This window comes from Heterocephalus glaber, unplaced genomic scaffold (assembly GCF_053883595.1).
Source record: "Heterocephalus glaber isolate CG9 unplaced genomic scaffold, H.glaber_assembly_v1.0 deba00001504, whole genome shotgun sequence".
In the NCBI taxonomy this organism is placed as follows: Eukaryota; Metazoa; Chordata; class Mammalia; order Rodentia; family Bathyergidae; genus Heterocephalus; species Heterocephalus glaber.
The window spans coordinates 1968063-1994944 of NW_028258324.1; the positions used below are offsets into that span (position 1 = coordinate 1968063).

General features: G+C 38.2%; 1 protein-coding gene and 1 long non-coding RNA gene across 9 annotated transcripts in view; one reads left to right on the forward strand and one right to left on the reverse strand.

Annotated features, from left to right (window-relative positions):
• The window catches only part of LOC101708798 (uncharacterized), a 74114-nt gene extending 55862 nt beyond the window's left edge, over window positions 1–18252 (reverse strand). For 4 of the 8 annotated variants that reach the window (XM_087186015.1, XM_087186014.1, XM_087186013.1 and 1 more), the window contains exons 1-5: window positions 18117–18251; window positions 13136–13178; window positions 5672–5753; window positions 3879–3987; window positions 1845–1927 (exon numbers count right to left, since the gene is read on the reverse strand). In XM_087186015.1, coding sequence (XP_087042141.1) covers window positions 1845–1927; window positions 3879–3987; window positions 5672–5723 — 244 coding nt within the window. In that variant the 5' untranslated portion in view covers window positions 5724–5753; window positions 13136–13178; window positions 18117–18251. Of the gene's footprint in view, window positions 1–1844; window positions 1928–3878; window positions 3988–5671; window positions 5754–13135; window positions 13179–18116 lie in introns of all 8 variants that reach the window. The other 4 variants (XM_087186012.1, XM_087186011.1, XM_087186009.1 and 1 more) reach the window with 2 other exon arrangements.
• Window positions 18253–18266: 14 nt separating this feature from the next.
• LOC110348637 (uncharacterized) overlaps window positions 18267–26882 on the forward strand; it is a 110023-nt gene continuing 101407 nt past the window's right edge. Inside the window, exon 1 of the long non-coding RNA XR_002394053.2 lies at window positions 18267–18401. This is a non-coding gene — a long non-coding RNA (uncharacterized LOC110348637). The remainder of the gene's footprint in view (window positions 18402–26882) is intronic.

Here is a 26882-nt window from a genome sequence, read left to right on the forward strand (position 1 = left end):
TCCACCCTTCACTGTTTCATCACCCTAAACTTCCACTCAAGCTGTTCCTTTGTTGTAACCCACCTTCCCGTCCCATCATGTGACAACCACGGACTGTTGCCAAAGCTTGTAATTTTGCTTAGTCTACAAAGTCATGTGAATAGGATCACATAACCCTTCGCCTCCTGGATCTCACTTGTTCACTTAAGGAAATACTGTATATTGAAGACTCATCCATGCCATGCTAGGATTCAATGGTTTGTTTCTTATTATTGGCTGGTAATATTCACTTCTACGGAGGCAACAGTCTGTTCATTCACTTGTGAAAGGCCATCAGATTTCATTTCCAGCTTTTGGCAACTACTAACAAAGTGACTAGGAAATTTCACCACCAGTTTCTTCTGTAAATATTCATTTTCCATTTACTTCGGGAAATACCTGGGTGTCGGACATTTGGGTCAGAGTAATAAGTGTCTGCTTACCTTCATTAAAAGCTAATAACTAGTATATTATTTTCTGTTCCCCATTTTGTTTCCTTCAAATCTTATTTAGCAGCTGGTATTTGCTATTTTATTTTATTTATATTTTTATCATTATCATAGATAATTGGTATCTTACTGTGATTTTTGCTTCCTATCTTGAAAGAACATTATACTGAATACAGAATCCTGTATTATCATTTGGTTTTCTCCTTACCACTTAAAAAGATTTAACTCCATGGTTGATTGGTTTCTATTTGTGTGTGTGGGAGGGTGCTGTAGATCAAATCCAGAAATGTGGAGTGATATGCTAAATCTTTTATTTATTTATTTTTACTTTGTCAGAGTCTCAGGCTACCTTTGAACTTGTGATCCTCCTGCCTCAGCTTTCTGAGTGCATAGGATTTCAGGTTACAGCACCACTCCTGAAGTCTCTAGTGTTCTTGATATATATTACCGATCATTCATATTATATTCCCTGCACCAAATATGTTTCTTTTCTCTAGATCTTTTCAGATTTTCTGCTTCTCTTTGGACTTGCCTCCACCATGCCTCTTCTAACCATGGGTGGTGAATCAGGCAGCAAGAATCCACCTGCTGAAGAGCAGAACATGACACCTGGATTGTGGGTTTGTCACAGAGTTCAGTGACAGGCTCAACATGGTGACATCCAGCACCTGGTAGAAACTGAAGGTTCTATATGTGGCCCACAGACTACAGATGGAGCCTTTAGACCAGCCCTTGAGTCAGGAGAAGTATGCACTGGTAAGACGAACCTGAGTTTCAGTCTACACTACTTCCAGCCAGGAAGTGAAACCAAGGTATACCTGTCCTCCTCTTGAGATTATGCAAGATCCAGCAACTGTGAATCTCAGGCATAAAACAGTTCAGTGTCAGTCTAAGAGGCTGAGTTGGGCCCCATCATTCATTTTCCAAACCTAGGCAGCACAGCTACTGACAGGACAGTGCTTAGAGACAGCACCAGAGACCTGCACCCAACTAGAATGGACAACTATGTGAGCCTGTATACTGTCAGCTATGGTGTGGGCCTCAGTCACCCAAGACTGTACAATCCTGCTGCTCTGAGTCTAAGGTGTGACCACCTTCGGGTCAGCTTAGGTGGCCAAGGGACAGTTGTCATTAATATTACCCTAGCCTTGGGCAACATAGGATGACCAGAAGTAAGCACAGAATTTTTCCCTGATACTTGATACTGGGGTGGTAAGGCCTAAAACTGGGCACATACTAAGCTTCTGGCACAGCTCCAGTGCCAAGTGATGACAAATGACCTCAGGTTCTCAGAATCCTATTCTAACTGGTATTCAACTCTTGATGGATGCACAAATTTTGGGTCATGAGTCCAGCTCAGAAACAGAAAGAACATACCAATGTGGGCTTGGTGATATTCCAGTGGTCTGCTGGTCTTGCTGGGCTGCAGGATCATGGTGTGATACAGCTTGGCAGCATTGCTGCCGAAAAATGTGACATAAGAGCCTGTGCCTCTTCCATCCACATTCACTGTGCCCAAACCCAAGCAGAATCCTGCAGTGCCTCACCACAGGTCAGTGTCTGTGAAGAAGGATCTGTGCCTTCCCAGCCACAGGGAGAGGCTCATGGGGACAGACTACTCTCCTGATTCTTTCTGGACAACATTACAGTAATGCATTCAGGTAACACCTGGGGTTACACTCCCTCCTAGTATAGAAACAATGACAGCACACAAACAGCAGACTGCCTGAAAATTTGAACCGAAATACCATACAGAGCTGACATGGTGGAATCAAATACAGGCTAAGAGAAAATAAGCAACCAGTCTACAGTTTTGGGAAAGAGAAGCACATAAAAAGCCAGAGCAGTACTACTGAAATAAATACATAATCCTTCAATGCTCTGATGACACTGAATGCCAACAAGCATCTAGAGATTTCAGGTAAGTATGGTCTCACTTAGTAAGGTGCCAGAATCTAAACAGAAAGGAATCAGTCAGGAGAACTCTCAGACACAGAATTTAAAACAACTCTTTTAAGGAAACACAATCAGCTTGAAGGAAACATAAAAATATTTTAATAACTAACAGAAGATCTTCACAGAGATGGTATCAATTTTTTAAAAATCAAATTCTGGAGCTAAATACCACACTCGACATTTACAATATTACTGAAGACATCAATAGAAGAATAGGTAAAATAAAAGAATTAGCTCAAAGACAGACCCATCAATAAGTAACATTTCCTAGGCCCTTGCCTATCCTCTGCCCGACTCACATCTCCCTTCTGAAAGTTGATCCAAATATTCTAATAGCACCCAGTTTTTGATAGCTTCTGGATGGAGTACTATTATTTAAATGTTATTTACTAAGGGCAGTACTATCAATAATTATTTTGTCCATTCAAAGTAGGGACTTTTTCTGTAACACCACTGCTTCTGCTCAGAAGTGCTAATGAGAGGATTCAGGTCATAAGGATATACTTTAGAGTAGAATTCCTATTAATGAAGCTGCCTTCTTCGTACTGCACAAGAAGTAAACTGTCCCAAAGGAAACAATATTGGCATGTAGTGACCTAATAGTTTTGGTAGAAACTTTGTTCCTGGAAACAAGTCTTATAAGTGCTTGGCGGGCTATTTAGTGTAGATTGGGATCAGAAATTCCATAGCCAGAAAACACGTCAACCAACCCTACATGTTATGGCTTGTGTCTAGATGTCCCCCCAAAGTTTCATGCATTATAGTTTCATACTTCTCAGAGGTGGATGGTTCCAAAGTGTGTAATATTAGGATTAAGTGTGTGATGTGGGAATCAAGAGTGTGTAATTATAAAATTAGTCCACTAATTGGTCTGGCATAGTTCTGGGTGTGATAATAGGTGTGGATCATAGGAAGGCCCACCCTGGGTGTGAGTGCTTCCCACCCTAAGGGAGTCTAGCCTAGATAGAATATAAGGGACAGAAAGAGGGTTGCTACTTGTCCCTTGCTGCTTTTGCTGCCTCCTGTCTTCTGCCTTTCATGACATGAACTGCTTTTCTCCTCTGTGATGCCTCTCTGCCATGTCACCCTGCCTTGGAGCTAGCCAATTATGGACTGAAACCTCTATAAACTGTGAGTCCAAATAAACCTTTCCTCTTTTAACTTTGGATGTCAGGTATTTTGTCTCAGCAATGACAAAAGTAACTAAAACAGTACATATACAGCTACCACAGAGTAAGATTTAATTAGCAAACACTAGTATAGATATGTTCATTTGACACATGAGTAAACTGAATGTCATGCTGGTTAGTAACAAAACCATTCAAGGCCAGGGATTTAGCTCAGTGGTTCCGCCGCCTGACTTGAAGGTGCAAGGCCCAGAGTTCAATCCCTGGTACCAAAAAACTAAATAAATAAATAAAACACGTTCAGAGGCAGAGCTGGAAGTAGACTCACAATGCACATCTCCCAGCCTGTATCTGTCTGTAGACTCTACTCAACATCATTATCTTGGATGCCACTGCACCATTTGCAGAGCTTCTAGATGGAACCAGCATCTGTACACCTGGAAGAATGGAAGCACACACCCAGAACCACCTTCTGAGAATAGATTAATTTACAGCACATCTATAATCACAAATTTTCCACTGCCTAGCCTGAGGATTGGATGCTAATGTCATCCTCCCTAACAGCACAGATCCAGAGATCACAGGAAAAAAAAACCCTATGAGATCCACCAATCTTTTTGCACCCATCAGGGAGTGGGATATCAGTGGGATATCAATCAAACACGCTATTGTCCCAGAAAGCCCAGGGCTCCTCTTTCACAATTTTAACCACCCAGGAAAAACAGAATGCAACTTGACTCTGTAGCATCCTGGGGAGAGTCACGGTGTCCAGAATTTCTGGGCAGAAGATGGTGCCATAAGGTTAGACGCAAATGTGCACAAGGAACCTGGAAGTGCCCCTACTATGGTCCTGGGCCAGTGATGTCACTGATGCAACTATAGATCCCACAAGACTGCACTCCTCCATGAGAAACAATGACAGGAGCCCCCAAACTGGAGAGCTCTGTTGCTAGGAGAGCAGGTCCTGATGGAACAAGAACAGTTTATATCTAGGTAAAAGCAATACATAACTTTTGTTCTTTTCTAAATCCTGGTTTAACAACCTGGGCCATTATGATAATAATGGAGAAAACTGAATGGGGGCCAGTTAGGGACATTAATGAATAACTCTTTCTTTTAGTTCTCATATGAATACTGTAACACTGCTATGGGGCACACCTCCACTTTTTATCTGATGCATTCCAAAGCATAAAATAGTATCTTCATTTTATTTTAAATGTTATGAAAATAATATACTTTCCAACCAATTACCCATGAAACTAATTTGTGAGTCTTCACTGGATTACATTACTTAGGAAAACTGCTCTTGTACAAATAAAGAATAAAGCACTAAAGTAATACAATAGGTGTACTCCATAATTCTTGTTCATATCTGTGTCTCAATTCTTGGCATAGAAACTCTTAAGTTTAGTGCATCGATCAGCCATATCTTTAGTCATTGTGTGTGTGTGTGTGTGTGTGTGTGTGTGTGTGTGTGTGTGTGTGTGTGTGAGAGGGAGAGACAGAGACAGAGACAGAGGGAGAGAGGGAGAGAGGGAGAGGAAGAGGGAGAGGAAGAGGGAGAGGGAGGGGGAGAGAGAGAGGGAGAGAGAGAGAGACAGAGACAGAGACAGAGAGACAGAGAAGAGATCCTAAACTTTCCTATTTCTTCACTCATTTCTGTCACAAACCAGGCAGAGTTCTGAGCATGGGGTTTTCCAGAGGTTCACTGACACTGAAACTTCTCTCAAGTGGGAAAATGATGTCTGGCTTGAGTGATCAGGGTAAATGTGGGTTTGAGTAGTAGAAAGGTAGTTGGTTAAAAGTGCAGTGAGGATTATGGGCAGGTGGATGGCTTAAATCCTTCATGGGACCTACCCCTGCTTTTCTCTTTTACTAATACAGGCACTGCACTGTTCAGAGTTTTGTATATCCTTTGATCCAACTGACGCTTCATGACCGTTAGACAGAGCCAGGAAACTCAGCCTTGATCCTCTCACAGCCCTCTTCCCTTGCATTTTGGAATCGCTAGTCTCTCTCAGAATGAATCACTGTTATGTGTCTGGGGATGCTTTAAGTACAGGCAGTATTGGGTAAGGGGAATCAGTATTTGCTAAGTAACTATATAGGATATAAACTGACATTCCTTCATTTCTGTGGGCTTCATTCTTCTATCCATAAACTGGATACGCATACAGACGTGTAGACAACATCCCAAGCCAACCTGTAATAATATAAAGAATAAGAATGCAATCCTTTTCCTCCCTCTATGAAGTGAGTCCTCAAAAGAACCACAGAGAAGATGCTAAGAGATGATACCAGATACTTCCCAAAAGAAGTCATATATCCTAGTTTTCAAAGTGCAAGTGCTCACATTTTTTAAAAAAGTAATTTCTAATTATTTCACTTGTGATACTATTATCACTGGGAGTATTTCCTTAAGTTTATTTTAGAATTGTTTACCTGATAAACAGATATACTAGTTTCACTCTGGTACTCGCTTTGTTGTTATGTACATATATCAAAACAAAATGCATTTATCTTAAATATACATGGATTATCATGAAAATTATACCTCAGTAACTCTGTAAAATTGAAGTATTCATGTAAATCTGAGGCTAAAAAATACATAGTCTTAAAATATGTAAAATAAAGAGACTAAAGCTCCATTAGCTAATTATCAGTCTTGCTAATTTAGAAAATACAATTTTATAATAAAGAGAATTCTTAGTAAAGAAGCAAAATTTAACTATCAAAAATGAATATACTAGTCACAGCAATGCCAAATATTGACTAATAAAACTAAGAGTTCTAATAAATTTGATAATGAGGAATTATATATTAATTATATGTAACATAAATGTGTATATACAGTATACAATCATGACTTGTTGATCCCAGCAAGAAGCCCACATGGACCAGAGCTGCATGGGGGCATGCAGATACCATACAGGGCCCCACACTGAAAAGACCTGAACAGGCCCACAAGCAACAGCCAGAGGCCACCCAGGTACCATCAGTAAATGCACACATATCCCAGAGAGAAGCCCACAAACCACAGCTACACTGGTTCAAACAGATCCCAGCCAGGGCCCTGCCCAGACACAAGCAGCTTGGGCCCACAGCCCCAGCCAAAGGCCTGCCTACAAAAGAGCTACACAGGCAGGCAACCAACAGCCAGAGGCACACCCAGATACCATCCCAAGTGTGCACAGGCCCCAGCCAGAACCTCCCGGACAACTGGGCAGTGCAGGAATCCAGAAGACAACCATTCTGAACCCAAGCATTGATGTAGTGGTAAACAGCAGAGAAAAGGCCTCTCGGTGGCTTGCTGAGAATGGAAGATCACTGGGAAAGCAAAAAGTTGCCTCAAAAAAGGTGCAGTAGGCTGCATCTGTAGAAACGAGAAGACACATAAACAAGTCTCAAAACCAGACATCCCGATCACTTAAGGGAACCCCAAAAGGCAACAAGATGGAACACTGTGATACTCAAACACCTGGACTTCCTGAACTAGTAACAAAAGAGGATTTGGAAAAAATGAAATCAAAAATAATTTCACAGATGACAACAGAGATTGTGTCCATAGTGCAAGAAATGATTAATAACTCTACAGCAGAAACAGATAAAAAAATAGAGGAGCTGGGGAACATGATGGAATCACAGCATAGGAAACATATGGTCAATAAAACACTTGCAAACAGATATCCAGGAGATTAAAAACTCTGTTGATAGTTTATGCAGCAAAATGAGCCAATGTGACCCCCTCACTCAGCACACAGGAGGTGAGCCGCTCGTAGCACCCAAGAGGAGGCTTCTGGGCTGAGGTACAACCCCCTCACCCAGTGCACAGGAGGTGAGCTGCGTGGGCACCAGCAACCCACCCACTCCCTCCCCAGTTCAAAATGAGAAGACACATAAACAAGTTCCAAAACCAGACTTCCAGATCAACAAAACCAACCCCAAAGGGAAATGAGATGAAACATTGATATGCAACCACCTGGACTCCCTGAACTGGCAACAAAAAAGGATCTGGAAAACATAAAATAAGAAATAATTTCTCAGATAACAGCAGAGATTGTGCCCATAGTGCAAGACATGATGAATAAATCTAGAGAAGACACAGATAAAAAAAAATAGAGGCGCTGAGGAACATGATGGAATCCCAACATTGGAAACAAATGGAATCCATAAAACTGATACAGACTTCCAGGAGATTAAAAGCTCCAATGAAAGCTTATGCAGCAGAATAAGCCAATGTGAGGAGAGAATTTCAGACATAGAAGATAAGATTGCAATTAGTGACCAGGAAAAGTAAAATTGCTTTAAAATAGTAAGGGACCACAAGAAATCAATCCAGCACCTACTAGACAATGCAAAGAATAACAACATAAGACTGATCAGAGTCAATGAAGAAACAGGAGAGAGTGGAGATGACATTAAAAAACTGTTCACAGAAGTGATGGCAGAAAATTTCCCAAGGAGAGGAAAAGAACTTGATATTCAGATAAGGGAGGCATATATGACTCCAACTAGCCTTGACCAAAAAAAAATCTACACATAGGCATATAATTGTTAAGATCACAGAAACCCAACAGAAGAACACAATTCTACAAGCAGTGAGAGAAAAGAAACAAATCACATACAAAGGAAAGCCCATCAGAATCACAGCAGACTTCTCAACGCAAACTCTCAAGGCTAGAAGAGCTTGGAATGATGTATTTCAAACCCTAAAGGAAAACAGCCTCCAACCCAGATTGACGTACCCTGCAAAACTATCTTTCAAAGTTGATGGAGAAATAAGGTACTTTCATGATAAAGAGCACCTTAGGAACTTCATGAATACCACACAAACACTCCAAAAAATTTTAGACAATATCCTAGGAAAAGACAATGAGGATCACAACCCCAGGAAGCCCAGCAGAATTAATCCGTTGGGCATGACAAGAAATTAAACACAAAGGGGGAGAATCCAAAAAAAAGAAAAAGTCATGACAATGATAAGTCAATACGTATCTGTACTGGCTATTTATCATCTTCTGTCTACTTTTTAATTGGGTTGTTTATTAATGAGCTGTAAGAGTGCTATATATATTCTGGCCTTAGGTTATATGTATTATAAATACGGTCTGTTTACGGACTACTTTTCATTTTCTTAATGATGTCATTTAAAGTTCTAAATTTTGATGGAATCTCATTTATCAATTTCTTTCTTTTATACATCATGTTTTGTGTATCCTAGGAAAATCTTGCCTACCCTAAATTCATGAACATTTTCCCTTATAATTTCTTCTTAAAGTTTTACAGTTTTAATCTTTCATATTTAGGTTCATAGATCCTTTCAAGTTATTTTGATGTATGGAAATAAAGGTTTGAGGTTAATTTTTTACATATGGATATCAGGTGTTCTAGTACCATTTGCTGAAAACACTAGCTTTTCCTCTGCTCTTTAACTGAGTGCCACATTCTATAAAACATTAATATTAAATAATCTTTCAAAACTCAGTGGATCATATATGTGTGGTTCTATTTCTAGATTCTCTGTTTTATTCCATTGATCTATATGTCTTTCCTTATGTCAACACTGCCCTGATTACTTCAGCTTTAGAGGAAGTCTTAAAATTAGGTACTAAATGTCTTCCAACACTGTTTTTTTTTTTCTTTTTACTTTTCTAGGTCCTTTGTACTCCTACATAACTTTTAAATTTCCAATTCTTCATTTATAGCAAGTATACACAAACCTGAATTTTTATATATACCTTGTGTTTTCTAATCCTGCTAAATTTAAATACAAGTTCTAGAGGCTCCTAGAGATTTCTTAGTATTTTCTCTGTAGATGATCATTTCATCTACATACACAGATCTTACTTCTACCTTGCCAACTGTATGCTAATTGCTTTTTATTGCCAGACTATTTTGGTTTAGGCCTATGTTTCAAAATTTAATGGACAGATGAAGAGTAGGCATATCTGCCCTGGTTCCCCACCTTAGGGAGAAAGCATTGTATCATTTCCATTCATATAAGACATTTTTGCTGGAAGTATGGAGTACATGACTTATCTGTTGAGAAGATTCTGTTCCACTTCTAGGCTCCTGATAGCTTTTACCTTGAACAGCTGTAGAATTTAGTTCAATACTTTTTCTGCAACTACTGACAGGATCATATGGCTTTTTCCTTTCCTCTGTTAAAATGATACTCATAGAGGTAGATCTTCCAACGCTGAACCTGTTGTGCCCAGATCACGAAGTCCCCAAAGACCACCAAGGAGCCGATTCCGATGTAAACGCACAAGGGTTGTTTATTCAAGCTCGAGCAGGGGCACTCAACCGTCACTGACACAGCGGATCAGGATTGAGAGCCCCGAATTTCAAATCAGCAGGGTTTTTATTGTGGCTACAGCAAGGTTTGGGGATTTTCCATTTAGCAGTTACATGATTCGTTGATATTAGCAAGTATGGGGTGTACCTCGGGGGGGGGGGTGGCTACATGTAGATTTTATGGGAAGAATAATCAGCACATTGACAGAATGTTCTATAGATAATGGGCCCGGGAGCGTCTGTTTTCTGGGCAGACAGAGGATTGAGTTAGGAGCTGTGTCCTTTTTTTTATCTGTTGTCTCACAGCAAGGACATTATATCATTATTTTATGGGCACAAAGGAGACTAGGGGAATAGTTGACTTCAGTGAAGTGGAATTTATGTCAAGGCCACTTTACTGTCTTATTCCAAGATGGAGTCAAATTTTAAAATGGAGTTAGTTAGGTCTCACAAACCAACACTGCCATCCCTCCAATAAAACCACTTTCTACATACTGGCAGATCTGACTTCTAATAGTTTATTTTGTTAAACAAATTTTTATATATGTTCGTACTTTTTTCGTCTATTATCTATATCCAGTTTTAGTATTAGCACAATGCTGATTTCCTAAAATGAGGGGAGAAGTGCTCCTTTTTTTTCTGCTTTAAATGTTTGATATAATTCATCAGTTAAAATGTATATGAGCCTGTTGACATATAGGTAGATTTTCAAGCTAGGAATATACTTTCTTTAATAGTTGCTAGTCAAATTTTATATTTCCCCCAGAGTCAGTTTCATTCATTTGTCTTCCAAGGTACTTTTTAGAAGTTGTCAAATTTATTTCAAGAAAGATTTTTGTAATATGCTTTCTATAATCTTTTAAATTCTGTAAAATCTGTGGTAATGTGGTCTAAATCTTGATATGGTAATTTTAAAAATGTATAATTAATATTGTGTAATAGGAAGAAAAGGTCTAAAGGAGTAGGGGAAGTGGGAGGGGTAGGGGAAAGGAAAGAATGGAAAAGAAAAAATATGAGCAAAGAAAAAAACAGAAACAAAGTCTTTGCAAATAGGGAAGGGTGGAGGGGGTGAAGGGAGGGCAGGGGAAGGGGAAAAAAAATAAGAACCAAGATACATCATGTAAAGGTACAAGATCCCAATGATGAGTGTAACTGTATTTTATACCTAAAATGTACCAATAAACTTAATGGGGAAAAAACAATGAGCAAATGTGAGGACAGAATATCAGATATGGAAGTCAGGATTGTAATTAGTGACCAGGAAGAGAAAAATTTCTTAAAAATAGTAAGAGAACATGAGAAATCAATCCAGCAGCTGCTAGACGATGCAAAGAAGAATAACATAAGACTGATTGGAGCCAATCATAAACAGGAGAGAGTGCAAATGACAAAAAAAACTGTTCACAGAAATACATCCCTAGGCAGGGAAAAAGAAATTGACATACAATGAGTGAGGCATATAGGATTCCAACTACCTGTGATAAAAAAAAAAACAAACTACACCTAGGCATACAATAGTTAAGATTCCAGAAACTCAACAGAAGAACAAAATTCTACAAGCAGTTAGAGGAAAGAAACAAATCACATACAAAGGAAAGTCCATCAGAATCACAGCAGACTTCTCAACACAAACTCTCAAGGCAAAAAGAGCCTGTAGTGAAGTATTTCCAGCCCTAAGAAAACAACCTCCAACCCACACTGATGTACCCTGCAAAACTATCTTTCAAAATTGATGGAGAAATAAGATACTTTCATGACAAAGAGTACCTCAGGAACTTCATGAATAAAATTTTAAAAATTTTAAAGAATATCCTAGGACAAAACAATGAAGATCACAAGCCCAGGAATCCCACCAGAATGAAATCATCAGGCACAACAAGAAATTAAATGCAAAGAAGGAGAATCCAACAAAAAGAATAAGTCATGACAAGGATAAGTCAATACATATCAGTGATAATCATCAATGTTAATAGTCTCAATTCACCAATCAAGAGAAATAGACTGGCACAATGGGTCAAAAAGCAAGACCAACAATATGCTGCATACAAGAAACACACTTAATTTAAAAAGTAACTCATACACTGAAAATTAAAGGGTGGAAAACAATACTCCATGCGACAGGAACCCCCCAAAAAAGCAGGAGTAGTTATTCTCTTTGCAGATCAAGTGTATTTCAAACCAACACTCATTAAGAGAGACACAGAAGGACAGTACATCCTTGTAAAGGGAACAATCCAAGAAGAAGACAGGACAATCATTAATATGTATGCACCAAACACTAGTTTGCCCAATGATATAAAACAAATACTAATGGACATGAAAAATCATATAAGCACTAACACAATAGTAGAGGGGGACCTCAATACCCCATTGTCACGAATAGATAGATCAACTAGACAGAAAATAAACAACTCCATCAAACTCTTGGACAAATGAACTTAATAAATGTTTACAGAGTGTTCCACCCCACAAAATCAGAATACACATTCTTTTCAGCTCCACACGGGTCATTCTCCAAAACAGACCACATACTTGCTCATAGAATGTGCTTAAGTAAGTGCAAAGGAATTGAAGTTATTCCCTGTATATTATCAGACCATAGTGTGATGAAATTGGAATTCAATAGCAAAAGAAACCACAAGAATTTCATAAACACATGGAAATTGAACAATACACTTCTGAATAACCAATGGGTCACAGAGGAAATTAAAGAAGAAATCAGACAGTTTCTACAATTAAATGACAATGTCAATACAACATATCGGAATCTATGGGACACAAAGAAAGCAGTCTTATTAGGAAAATTCATAGCAGTGAACACTCATATTAAGAAAATAGAATGAGCTCAAATAAACAACATGATCCTGATCCATAGGGTTCTAGAAAAAGAAGAGCAGGACAAACCCAAAACTCACAAAGGGAGGAAATTATAAAAATCAGAGCAGAAATCAATGCAGTGGAAACTAAGAGAATGATACAAAAAAAAATCAATGAAGCAGAGAGTTGTTTATTCAAATGAATAAACAAAATTGACAAGCCCTTAGCCAAACATCAAAAAAAGGAATGAAATTAGGAATGAAAAGGGTGAAATTAAAACAGACCCAGCAGAAATCCAGAGGATCACCAATACCTACTGTGAGAAACTATACACCAATAAGATGTAAAAGACTGGAGAAATGTACAGATTCCTAGATATATATGAATTACCAAAGTTGAACAAAGAAGACCTAAAAATTCTAAACAATCCAAAGTCAATCAAGGAAATTGAAAATGTAATTTAAAACTTACCAACTAAGAAAAGTCTGGGTCCCAGTGGCTTCACTGCTGAATTCTGCAAGACATTTAGAGAGGAACTACTGTCACTACTGTTTAAACTCTTTAATCAAATTGAAAGAGAAGCAATACTCCCAAATTCATTCCTGGAAACAAGTATCACCTTGATCCCCAAAGCAGAGAAAGACCCAACCAAAAACTCTAGAACTGTACTCCAAACTCACTACTGAACGTAGATGGAAAAATACTCAATAAAATACTGGCAAACATAATCCAGAAGATCACCAAGATGATCATACACCCTAACTAAGTGGGATTCATCCCAGGGATACAGGGATGGTTCAACAAACACAAATCAATAAATGCAATACACTATATTAACAGAGCCAAAGACAAAAAACATATTATCATCTCAATAAATGCAGAAAAAGTGTTCAACAAAATCCAACACCCATTCAAGACAAAAATCCTACAGAAAATTGGAATACATGGTCTCTATCTGAACCTGATAAAAGCCATCTATGTCAAGCCAACAGCCAACATCATACTAAATAGACAAAAACTGAAAGCTTTCACAATAAAATCAGGAACAACACAAGGAGGTCTACTATCACCACTCCTGCTCGATATAGTTTTGGAAACATTAGCCACAGCAATTGGACAAGAGAAAGAAATAAAAGGAATACATATAGGAAATGAAGAAGTTAAACTGTCATTGTTTTCAGATGACATGATACTCTATATAGAAGACACCAAGAACTCCAGAAAAAGTCTTCTAGACTTAATAACCAAAGTCAGTAGAGTAGCTACATACAAGGTAAAAACACAAAAATTGATGGCCTTTCTGTACACAAACAATAGACTCACTGAAAGAGGAACTGGAGAAATGACTCCCTTCACAATAGCATCCAAAAAAATGAAAAGCCTAGGAATCAACCTAACAAAAGAAATAGAAGACCTCTACTCTGAAAACTACAGCACTCCAAAAAAAGGAGATCGAAGAGGATATCAGAAAATGGAAACACATCCCTTTCTCCTGGGTAGGAAGAACCAATATAGTGAAAATGGCCATAATTCCACAACTGCTATATAGATTCAATGCAATCCCAATTGAAATTCAAACAGCATACTTCACCGACCTGGAGAAAACAATCCAAAAATTCATTTGGAACAAGAAGAGACCTAGAATAGCAAAAGCAATTCTAGGCAATAAAGACATAGTAGAGGGTATCAAATCCCCAACTTGAAACTATACTACAAAGCTACTGTGATAAAAACAGCATGGTACTAACAAAGAAACAGACCCGAGGACTAGCAGAACAGATTAGGAGATCCAGAAACAACTCCAGACTCACTCAGCTATCTCATCTTTGACAAAGGAGCCAACCATCTTCACTGGAGGAAAGATAGCCTCTTTAATAGTTGGTGCTGGAAAAACTGGGTTTCAACCTGCCAAAGATTAAAACTACACCTATATCTCTTACCATGCACTAAACTAAAATTGAAGTGGATTAAATATCTAAATATTACAACAAAAACATTAAACTAGCTGGAAGAGAAGTTAGGTAGAACTCTAAAAGACATTGGTGTAGAAAGATTTCATGAACAAAACCTCAGTTCCACATGAATTACCACAAAGAACCAACAAGTGGGATGTCTTCTTACTGAAAAGCTTCTGCACACCAAGAGAAACCACCAACAGTGTGAAAAGACAACCCACAATGTGGGAAAAAATTTTTACCAGCTGTTCCTCAGACAAAGGTCTACTATCTAGAATATATAAAGAACTTAAAAAAATCAGACCTCCCTAATTTAAAAATCCAATCCAAAAATGGGCATCTCAAATGAAGAGACATTTCTCAGACAAAGAAGTAGAAACAGCAAATAAACATATGAATAAAATGTTCATCATCACTGGTCCTTCAAGAGATGCAAATGAAAACAATGCTGAGATTCCACCTCATTCCAGAAAGAATAGCTGCTATCATAAAATCAACCAAAAACAAATGCTGGCGGGGCTGTGGGGAAAGAGGAACCCTGCTCCACTGCTGGTGGGAGTGTAGACTGGTTCAACCACTGTGGAAAGCACTATGGAGATACCTCAAAGAACTAGGATTAGAGGTCCCATTTGACCCAGCTATTCCCCTGCTGGGTATCTTCCCAAAAGAATTAAAAGAATCATACCACAGCGATATATGTGTACCCATGTTCATAGCAGCACAGTTTGTAATAGCTAAAACTTGGAAACAGCCCAATTGCCCATCAACTGGAGACTGGATAAAGAAAATGTGGGTTTTTCTTTTTCATAAAATGGAGTACTACTCAGCCATAAAGAATGAGAAATTAGAGACATTTATAGCTAAATGGATGTGCATTGAGGCAATACTCTTAAGTGAAATAAATAGGACAGATGTGTATATACCGAATAGTTTTCTCTGATGTGAGAAACTGAAAGTGCAAATAAGGATTAAAAAGTATAATAGATAATGTGAAATAGGAAGAAAAGGTGCAAAGGGGAAGGGGAAGTGGAAGGAGTAAGGGAAAGCAAAGAAGGGAATGGAATTAAAATGAGAAAAAGAAAAAATGGAAACAAAATCTTTTTAAATAGGGAAGGGTAGAGGGGTTGAAGGAAGGTCAAGGGAATGGGGAAAAAATAAGAACCAAGATCAATTATTTAAAGGTGCAAATTTCCAATGATGAATGTCATTATATTGTATACCTAAAATGTACCAATAAACTTAATTTTTTTAAATATCATGACTTGTTTAGGGATGGGTATATATTCTGAAAAAGATATTGTTATGCACATTTCACAGTGTACTTACACAAACTAAGAAGACACAACCTACTACACACCTAGGCTGTATGTTACAGCTACTGCTGCACAAGAAATCCGTAACTGACCAAAATGTCTTTATACCAATTGACTGTATATTATAAATCAGTATGACCTGACAAAGAGATGAATAAATACATCTGTTGAACTAAAAAGACAATGTTTAAAAAGATTGATTCCTTTTTAAACACACATAAATGCCAGTGACTGCACCCCAGAAGAGTAAAAAGCAGATTCCCTTTTGAATAAAACCTGCTGGGAAATCAAGGTATCTATGTGGCAAATAATGGTATTGTACCCTTTCCTCATACCACATAATAAATCATTTTCAGAAGTAAGAAAGACCTAAATATAAAAGCAAACTATAAGACCTTCAAAAGTTGCTTTAGGAAAGGAAATTATTTATTTTCAAAACCACATAAATAAATATCAAAAACCAAATATTCATAAATTGGACTACATTAAAATTAAAATTTTATTTATCAAATGAAACATTAAAGAGTGCCAAGAGAAATGACCAAATGGGAGAAATTATTTGTCTGACATATGACAAAGCATTTTAAATAAGAAAGGAAAGGATAAATAGAACCCCTTGAAGATTAGCACGAAAAGACTTGAATAACCACATTATATAGGCGATGGCAAATGATCAATAATCATCAGTAAGCTCAACATCTTTAAAATTCAGAGAAACAAAACCACATCATATAGACAAACATACAAAGCATTTGGACAGGGATGTAGCTCAGTGGTGCCAAACCTGCCTGGCAAGCACAAGGTCCTGAGTTCAATTGCCAGTATTAAAAAAAAAATTCAAAAACCATACACAGTATTGATAAAGACATGGAACAACTGAATTTTCATGAAATGAAAATGGAATGTTTTTCCATTTGGGGAAACCGTTTAGCTGATACAAAATCAGTGTACATGAATGCCATGATAGTATAGGGCAGTAGTAGCAAACCTATGGCACATGTTCATTATCACTGAAAGCACTAAAAGGTTCACCAATCACTTGGGAGGATACAGCAGTATTGGTGCAAACAAGTGAAATTAAGCACATTGAGGACAAGAGGTAGTAGATTCAGGAAAAGGACAAAGTAGCACTTTCTATCAGCTAGCCAGGGTCTAGGTCTAGTATATCCAATTTATCAAGTATTACAAAAAAATCACATGAATTTTATATAGATGCCCCATGCGCCAGATATTTCACATGTATGTATGTTTCACAAACTACAGAAATTTAAAAAAATAAAAATTTATAGACATACAGAAAAACTTGATTACACACATCATGTTTAGATCATAGAACTCATTACAACAGTGATCATTTCATCCCAAATTAATCTACATTATCCCACCAAAATTTCAACACGTTTATTTGTAACAGAAGGGGCCAAATCCTAAAAATACTCAAATTCATCTGGAAGCTTAAAACACAGGAATATATGAAATTAGCCAAGGAACTTCTTAATTATAAGAGTAATAGTGGTAGCTATGTTTACCTGACACTACCATATATTATCAAACTATAACAATACAATAATAAAGACCAAATAATAACATTATAAACAAAATCCACAGATGAACCCATATGGATGTAGGACTTGTTGGCACTGTTCAACAGAAAGGTCTTTATAAAACCCATCGTATCAGGAATGGCATTAAATGAATGGATTAAACGGCACAAGATTCAGAACCTGGGGCTGGGGATATCGCTTAGAGGTCGAGTGTGTGTCCGAACGGTGCGGGCCCTGAGATCCACCTCACCACCAAACATTAAAGTAGAGAATACGGGAAACGAGCTGGATTTAAGGAATCTGTCACCAGATCGGGAGGAAATTTGGTCTTGAGGTCTGGGGTCAGAATTGGTGGCGCTGTTCTAAGACCGTCTTAGAACCTAAGAGGAACGGGCAAGCCAGAGAGATACTGCGGCGGAGACGAGCACCCGGCAGGCGGCGCCCCGCAACCTGGGGAGATGAGCGCGGCAGAGGGATAGGCCGGGCTGGAGTCGCCCCAGGCTTCAGACGGGACTGACTGGGCCCCAGCCCGCCCTCCAGAAGCGCCAAGGCGCCGCCCAGGGTAGCCCGGACCCGCGGACCCCGCAGAGACCCGACCCACGGACCGGGTTCCGGGTCCGGATGCAAGCCGCGCCCTTACCATTACCAGCTGCCGGATTCCCAGCGTTCTTCCACCGGGTCCCCACCCCGGCTGGTGACAGGGTACAAAAGCGGAGGCAGAGCGGCCTCTAACTCCACAGAGGAAAACAGCAGACCCAGGGGAGGGACCCACAGGCGGAAAGCCCGCCCTTTCCGCTCTGACCGCGCGCCTCATTGGACAGCTTTCTAATCTGATTGGACAAGGCTTCAGGCCCCACCCCCTCCGGGCTGACAGGAGACAGCCACCGCCCAGGCTGAATAAGGCCAGACAGGTTCTCAGCCACAGGTATTTCTCTTTTTTCCTTGTTGAGTATCAAAGCCAGGCCCTCTGGCTGAGGCTGCTTTTAAGGCAAGAATTCGGCTACTTTGGAAGACCTGGCACGGCCATGGGGAATCTTGCATTTGACTTTATTTTTATTGGTACATTTAAGTATACAATATAATGACATTCATCATTGGAAATTTGTTCCTTACGTAATAGATTTTGGTTCTTACTTTTCCCCCTTCCCCTGCCCTCCTTTCAACCCCTCCATCCCTCCCTATTTACAAAGACTTTGTTTCCATTTTTTCTTTTTCTCATATTAATGCCATTCCCTTCTTTCCTTTCCCCAACACTTCCCACTTCCCCTTCCCCTTTGCACCTTTTCTTCCTATTTCACAATATCTATTTTACCTTTTGATCCTTATTTGCACTTTCAGTTTCTCACATCAGAGAAACTATTCGGTATTTGCACATGTCTGTCCTATTCATTTCACTTAAGAGTATCGCCTCAATGCACATCCATTTAGCTATAAATGTCTCTAATTTCTCATTCTTTATGGCTGAGTAGTACTCCATTTTATGAAAAAGAAAAACCCACATTTTCTTTATCCAGTCTCCAGTTGATGGGCAATTGGGCTGTTTCCAAGTTTTAGCTATTACAAACTGTGCTGCTATGAACATGGGTACACATATATCGCTGTGGTATGATTCTTTTAATTCTTTTGGGAAGATACCCAGTAGGGGAATAGCTGAGTCAAATGGGACCTCTAATCCTAGTTCTTTGAGGTATCTCCATAGTGCTTTCCACAGTGGTTGAACCAGTCTACACTCCCACCAGCAGTGGAGCAGGGTTCCTCTTTCCCCCATGGCCCCACCAGCATTTGTTATTGGTCAGTTTCATGATAGCAGCTATTCTTTCTGTGGAGAGATGGAATATCAGCGTTGTTTTCATTTGTATCTCTCGAAGGATGGTGAACATTTATTTCCTATGTTTATTGGCAGTTTCTACTTCTTTGTCTGAGAAATGTCTGTTCATTTCAAATGGGTTTCAACTTCCCAAAGATTAAAACTAAACCTATATCTCTCACCATGTATTAAACTAAAATCAAAATGGATTAAAGATCTAAATATTAAAACAGAAACACTAAATTGGCTGAAAGAGAGTTTAGGTAGAACTCTTGAATACATTCGTGTGCATTTGATGTTTATTTAAGGTTATATCAGACTCGGGCTGGTTGGTGGGGGCCCAAAATCCCAGTACTCTGAAGTGCAGAGGCTGGAACTTAGCAAGACCCTGTCTCACAATAAGAAAAAAAAACAAACAAAGAACCCAAAAGTGTTGTTCATGTAACTCTGTATAAAGGCCCTGGATTTAATCCATTGTACCACAAAAACTCATATCAATTTATTAATTATTTATGTGTGTACATTATTCACAAATGGAAAGAATATAATGATAATTATTTTTAAATTTCACTTGTCTCTGGTCTTGGGAGGAAGTAGCTTGAGATATCTAAATCAGCAATGTTCAAGACAAACTGTGAGACAAAGTGTAGTTTTTAATTTATTACTGTTTACATTTTAAAACATCATCAAGGCAGGCATGGTGGTGCATACCTGTAATCCCAGCGCTGTGAGATCCTGAAGCAGAAGAATCACAGGTTCCAGCTTGGCCTGGGCAACCTAGTGACTCAGTGAAAGTCTGTCTTAAAAATAAAAGAGACTACGGGTGTAACTCAGTGTGAAGTTTGTATGTTCAATACCCAGTACATACAGAAATATTAAGAGAGAGTTGAAAGTGTTAGCTGGTTTTGGGGTGGTGGAGTCTCCTTCTGGAAGTGGTTTCTAGATTCTTTCCATCTCAAACAAAGAATTGAGCAAAACAAGCAGAAACAGTGGCAAAGTTTCACATTTATTTGAGGTAGGAAAAATTAAAAATGAAGGGTAAGGGAGAAACCAGCTTTGAAGAGAGAGTCTGGGCCAGGTAAAAATAAAATAAATAGGAAAAATAATAGTACATCCTAGACAATGTAGGGTGGGCTAATGTGGGGTGGCATGTTAGTGAGTTCTTCATGCTCTCTTGTCTCCTTTAACTTATTCCACACATGGTGCATTCTCAGGAGAAGTCCACATATGGGTGCTGAGTATTGTTTTGTGCATGTGTCTTGCAATATGATCATGCCTCCTTTCCCAGCCAGTCTAAGCTGCCCCTATCTTCCTATCTCAAAAGTGATTGTAATAACCTCACAGATCCAAAATATTACTATTGTAATTGATGTAATTAATATAAAATTATTACTGAAGTGTATATTTTTGGTACTACATCTCCAAAATTTACTATTAACCCTCAGTACGTACATGTTTAGAGTCACCATGTTCCAACATCATGTGCTATGATTCCTCCGACCTTAGTGAGGTGAAGGGCCTGAACCCTTCTCTTTTTTGCCACAGACAGGGGAACACACTGCCGTACCAATATTTCTCCTCAGCTCAAAGAGAGGTGGAGACAGTATCCTGAGAGAGACCCAGGAGCTCCAACCAGGATGTGTCCCAGGGGTAGACCACAGATTCCAAACTGCTGCTGGGCACAGGGCCATCCCTTTTCTGGAGTTCAAACAATTAAACAACAGCAAATGGAGTAGGGAGCCTCATGTCTGTAGGTATGCCCATAGCCTTGACCTCCAGATTTAAGGTAAACTGCTTCCTTTGTGTTTGGCCTTGAACATAATTGGTCAGGCTGTGGACACTTGTTTCTTCTTGTGGTGTGCTAGACTGTGTGAAATTAAGCACCAATCATATGAATACTCATCCATGTGTATTTCTGTGTAACTAAATAACATCCAACAAACTAGAGGAAAAGGAACCCAATACCTGTGAGGCACCTACTGTTTTCCAGGTAACTGGCTATCAACATGTCATTGAATCCTGGCATCCTGCCTGAAATGGGTATGTTAGCTATTTGTCATTGGGTAACAACCCATCCAAGTTTTATTAGCTCATTAATGAGCCAGTGAGCAATTTAGGCTGGGCTCCCTTGGGCTTTTTATGCATGTGGTTAGCTGATGACAGGCAAAGAACTCAGCTTCAGAGGGTGAGCTGGCTGTCAACCAGGGTTCCTTGATTCTCTTCCCAATGATAACTTATCCTCCAGAAGGCTGTTCTGGGTTTATTTTCACAGAAATAGCAGGGATTTGAAAGAAAGAAAAATAAATTCAGGACCCTTCAACATCTGCATTCTCAAAGCAAACTGATAAACCCTTCCCAAGTTTTTAAACAGGTGGTAAAAATATCTGTGACAAATAAAGCCACATATTCATTAAATTGGAAAGAGAACATTTTATACAGTACTATAATAATGCACTCAGAGAAGTGTGTAAACTCATTTCCTTTTGTAGAAATAACTTAGTATTTTAGAAACTATAAATGAAAAATCATCTGTCACTAGCCTAAGGACAATATCATAGGAGTAGAGCTAGGGATTTAGCCCAGTGTTTCCGCTGCGTGCCTCACAAGTGCAAGGTCCAGAGTTCAATCCCCGGTACCCCCCAAAAAATATATATATATGTATATATAGGAGTAGGAGGAATAACTGAGGGTGAAGACAAAGCAGTTTCGAGAGAGTCTATGATCCCAAACATGAGAAGGAAAAGGTGGTGCACAGGCAATGAATGGCTGCTGAGAGGTCCTAATGCAAGACCAATTTCTGCCATCCAGCCTTATGCAAACTACATATGAGTGTCCAAAGCAGGAGGGAACCTAAAAGGACTCCTGAAGAAGGCCACGGTGAACAGGGTTGGAAGAAAGAACTCTGGAATTAGGAAAATGGAAAGCTCCAATTATCCTGAGAACAAGCACAATTATTGTACATATGAATTGGGCCTAGTTGTCCATGCTCTCTCAGGTACCTGAGTCTCTTCTATCGTTTACTTCATTTGTCAAATTTTATTCATGGTAATTTCACTCCTGACAATTCTATTTGAATAATGTAAATGGGCATACGTGTACTGAGATTCCAGGCCTACATTTTTAGAGTAGGGAGCAACTGTAGAGCAGGTTACACAAAAGAACAGCAAACAAACAGGCACAGGAAGAAATGAAACTTATTAAGACTAGTATGTCCTCTTCTAACAGACAGATGTTTGTGATGTTAATTATAGTTAAGATCCTACTTGCTGAAGACATTTCATAGGTAAGAAGAGTAAGTGAATGAGATAGTTTTACAGATATTTTTAGAATTTAGCTCATGGTAAGGAATACATTTTATATTACATCCCAATATATAATCACACACTCTTGAAAAACAAAAAGTAGGGCCAGGGATTTAGCTCAGTGGCACCATGCCTGCCTCGCAAGCACAGGGTCCTGAGTTCGACACCTGGTACCAAAAAAAGGTAAAGGAAACTTTACAAGTGTGATACTCTCTGATGTATTATTTTACATTAGGTTCTATTTTGATTATAGAAAATTCACCAAGTTCCTCAGAATTAACTCTGCCTGCAACTTTAAAAATATTGAGTCAGAAGAACAATAAATTTAATGGTCAAGCACCACATCTTTCCCTTCCACTTCCACCTGCCTGGGTACTTGATGGCAAACTCCCTTTCAGGCCATTTTCTCCTCTCAGTGCATTGAGATGGGCAGTGTGACATTTTTGTTTGAGATATAGAAGTTTACTACTCAAATATCTCACGCTTTGCTTTCCAAACAGATCCTAGGGCTCCCGTGTCAAAGTGTATACATTCTGGCCTGGGACTGACCTTTCCAAATTTTCATTTGACTCCTTTGAGGATTTTATTCTGAGTCCAATCTTATTTAGAAGCCCTGAAATTAGCCTCTGTGTTATGCTTCAAATTTTCTGTTAATATTGTGTTAATGCCGGCTGCTGATATGATATCATCTCATAGTTTATCTGACATTTTTACTTAACTTCTTGTATAGCATTTGCTCAAGAAAAGGTGATCTTTGGAATTGAGGCAACATCTAGAAAGCAATAAGCTGACCTCAATACTATGAGTCTTAGATCAATAACTGTCAATAGTGAGCAGCATGCTTAGGTCCTAGATTACCATTTCACTCATTTCCAAATTAAAAATAAGCATTCATAATTAACAGAGGTATAAAGATGGAATGAGATGTATACATACATCTGCTGACAAGGTAGACAATATATATGTGTTTTTCCTTACATCATTTATTTTTTTAATGTTGATGGGTTAAATGAATATCTATGTAGAAAAAATTTAAAGTTGGTCCATTTATCATACAACACAATATATCCATAGATTTTTTGATAATTAATTTTTCTTTTTAAAAAATTAATTGTATTGGTACACTTTTGATAAGCATAATGATCACATTCATCATAGGGAACTTATACCTATACATGAAATATCTTATTTCTTCTTTTTCCCCCTTCCCTCCCCCAACCCTTCTTCCCCTTTTTATTTACAAAACTTTGTTTCTATTTTTTCTTTCTGTTCTTTTTTCCCTTTTTCATTCCTTCCATACTCCTCCTCCACCTTATTCCCCTTCCCATTTGAACATTTTCTTCCTACTTCTGAATATCTATCATCCATTTTAGTCCTTATTTGCACATTAAGTTCTCAGACAAGAGAAACAATGTGATGTTTAAACGTGTGTCTGATTTAAAAGTGCATTCATTTACCTAAAAATGCCTCAAGTTTATCCTTCTTTATGGCAGAGTAGTCCTCCATTATACATAAAAACCACATTTTCTTTATCAATTCATCCCTTGAGGGTCATCTGAGCCATTTCCAAGACTCAACTATTACAAATTGGGCTGCTATAAACATGGTTATGCACATATCGCTGGGGTATGATGCTTTTAACTTGAGAAGACAGGAAGAAAAGGAATAGTCAGGTCAAATAGAACCTCTAGTTTCAGTTTTTTTAGGAATCTTCATACTAATTTCCATATTGGTTGCACAATTTACACTCCCATCCACATTGGAGAAGGGTACCTTTATCCCCACAGCCTTGCCAGCATTTGTTATTGGTTGATTTCTTTCTTTCTTTTTTTTTTTGGTACTGGGGATCAAACTCAGGACCTTGTGCTATTGGTTGATTTCTTGGCGGTAGCTATTCTTTCTGGAGTGAGATGGAATCTCAACATTGTTTTAATTTGCATTTCTTGAAAGACCAGTGGTGCTGAACATTTTTTTTCACATATTTATTTGCTGTTTGTACTTCATCTGAGAAGTTTCTATTCATTTCAGATGCCCACTTTTGGACTGGGTCTTGAAATTTGGGGAGTCTGGTGTTTTGGAGTTCTTTATATAGTCTAGATATTATTTCCTTGTCTGAGGAATAGCTGGTGAAATTTTTGCCCATGCAGTACATTGTCTACTCATGTGGTGCTTTCTTTTACTGTGCAAAAACTTTTTTAATTTGATGAGATCCCAGTTATTTATAATATTTCCTGTGCTATAGGTGTTTTGTTCATAAAGTCTTTGCCTATGCCTATGTCTTCAAGAGTTTTACATATTTTATGTTCCAGAAGATTAAGTGTTTCTGTTTTAATATACAAATCTTTGATCCACATCAATATCAATTTAGTGAATGATGAGATACATGGGTTTAGATTTGATCTTCAGCATGTGGAAAGCCAGTTTTCCCAACACCATTTATCGAAGAGGCTTTTTCTTCCAGTGAAAGTGTTTGGGCTCTTTGTCAAAGATAAGGTGGTTGAGTGAGTTTGGAGTTGTTTCTGCATCTTCTAATCTATTCAATTGATCCTCTGGTCTGTTCTGGGTTTTTTTGTTTGTTTGTTTTTGTTTTTTGGGGTTTTTTTTTTACTAATATCATGCTGTTTTTATCATAGTAGCTTTGTAGTATAATTTCAAGTCAGAGATTGTGATGGCCCCTGCCTTGCCTTTGCTGCCTAGAATTGCCTTTGTTATCCAACTCTCTTCTGGTTCCAAATGAATTTTGGGATAGTTCTTTCTAGTCCTGTGAGATATGCTATTGCTATTTTAAATGAGGTTGCATTAGATCTTATAAAAGTTTTGGACATGTGGCCATTTTCATTGTATTGGTTCACTACATTGGAATACATTTCCATTTTCTGATATACACTTTGATATTCTTTTTCAGAGTACTGTTGTTTTCAATGTAAAGGTCTTTTAATTCTTTCATTAGAATGATTCCTAAGTATTTTATTTTTCTTAATGCTATTGTGAAAGGTGTAATTTCCCTAATTGCTACCTCAGTGAGTTTGTTATTTGTGTACAAGAATGCTATTGACTTTTGAGTGTTGACTTTGTATCCTGCTATACTTCTGAATTTGGTTAATAAATCTAGGGGTCTTTTGATGGAGTTTTTGGGGTCTTCTATGTAGGGAATCATGTCATCTACAAATAATGATATTTTTTTTTGTACTGTTGATCTAACTCGGGTCCTTGTGCTTGTGCAGCAGGCAGTGAAACCACTGAGCTAAATCCCCAGCCCATTGATAATTTAACTTCTTCCTTTCCTATCCTTATTCTTTTTACTCCTTTCTCTTGTTTAATTGTTCTAGTACTGTTTCCAGAAGTACACTGAGTGGTGATACTGGGCATACTTGCCTTGTTCCTGATTTTGAAGTGAAAGCTTTCAGTTTTTGACCATTTAGTATGATGTTGGCTATTGCTTTGTCATAGATGGTTTTTATCAGATTGAGATGACATTCTATTCCAGTTTTTAATGGGGTATTTATGATGGATGAGTGTTGGACTTTCTCATATGATTTTTCTGTGTCTATTGAGATCATGTGGTTACTGTCCTTGGTTCTGTTAATATGGTATATTTCATTTATTGATTTGTGTATGTTGAAGTATCCCTGCATCTCTGAGATGAATCCTACTTGGTCAGGGTATATAATCTTCCTGATGATTTTCTGCATTCTGTTTGCCAGTATCTTATTGAGGATTTTTGCATCAATCTTTATTAGGGAGATAGATCTGTAGTTGTTTGTTTGTATGTTTGTTTTTAGTTTTCTTTTTTGACCTGTAGTTTTCTGGTTTTACTATCAGGGTAATTCTTTGTTTTTCCTTTTGATTGTTTTTGTTGTTGTTGTTGTTGTTTTAACTGTATATCCTTTTATTGGTACATTTTAGGTATACAATATAATGACATTCATCATTGGAAATTTGCACCTTTACATAATCTCTCTTGGTTCTTATTTTTTCTGCCTTCCCATACGCTCCCTTCAACCCCTCCATCCCTCACTATTTGCAATGACTTTGTTTCCTTTTTTCATTTTCTCTTATTAATTCCATTCCCTTCTTTCCTTTCCACTACCTCTCCCACTTCCCCTTCCCCTTTGCCCCTTTTCTTCCTATTTCACATTATTTATTATACCTTTTAGTCCTTATTTATACTTTCAGTTTCTCACACTAGAGAAACTATTCAGGATTTACACATGAGTGTCTTATTTATTTCACTTAAGAGTATTGCCTCAATGTACATCCATTTAGCAATAAATGTCTCTAATTTCTCATTTTTCAT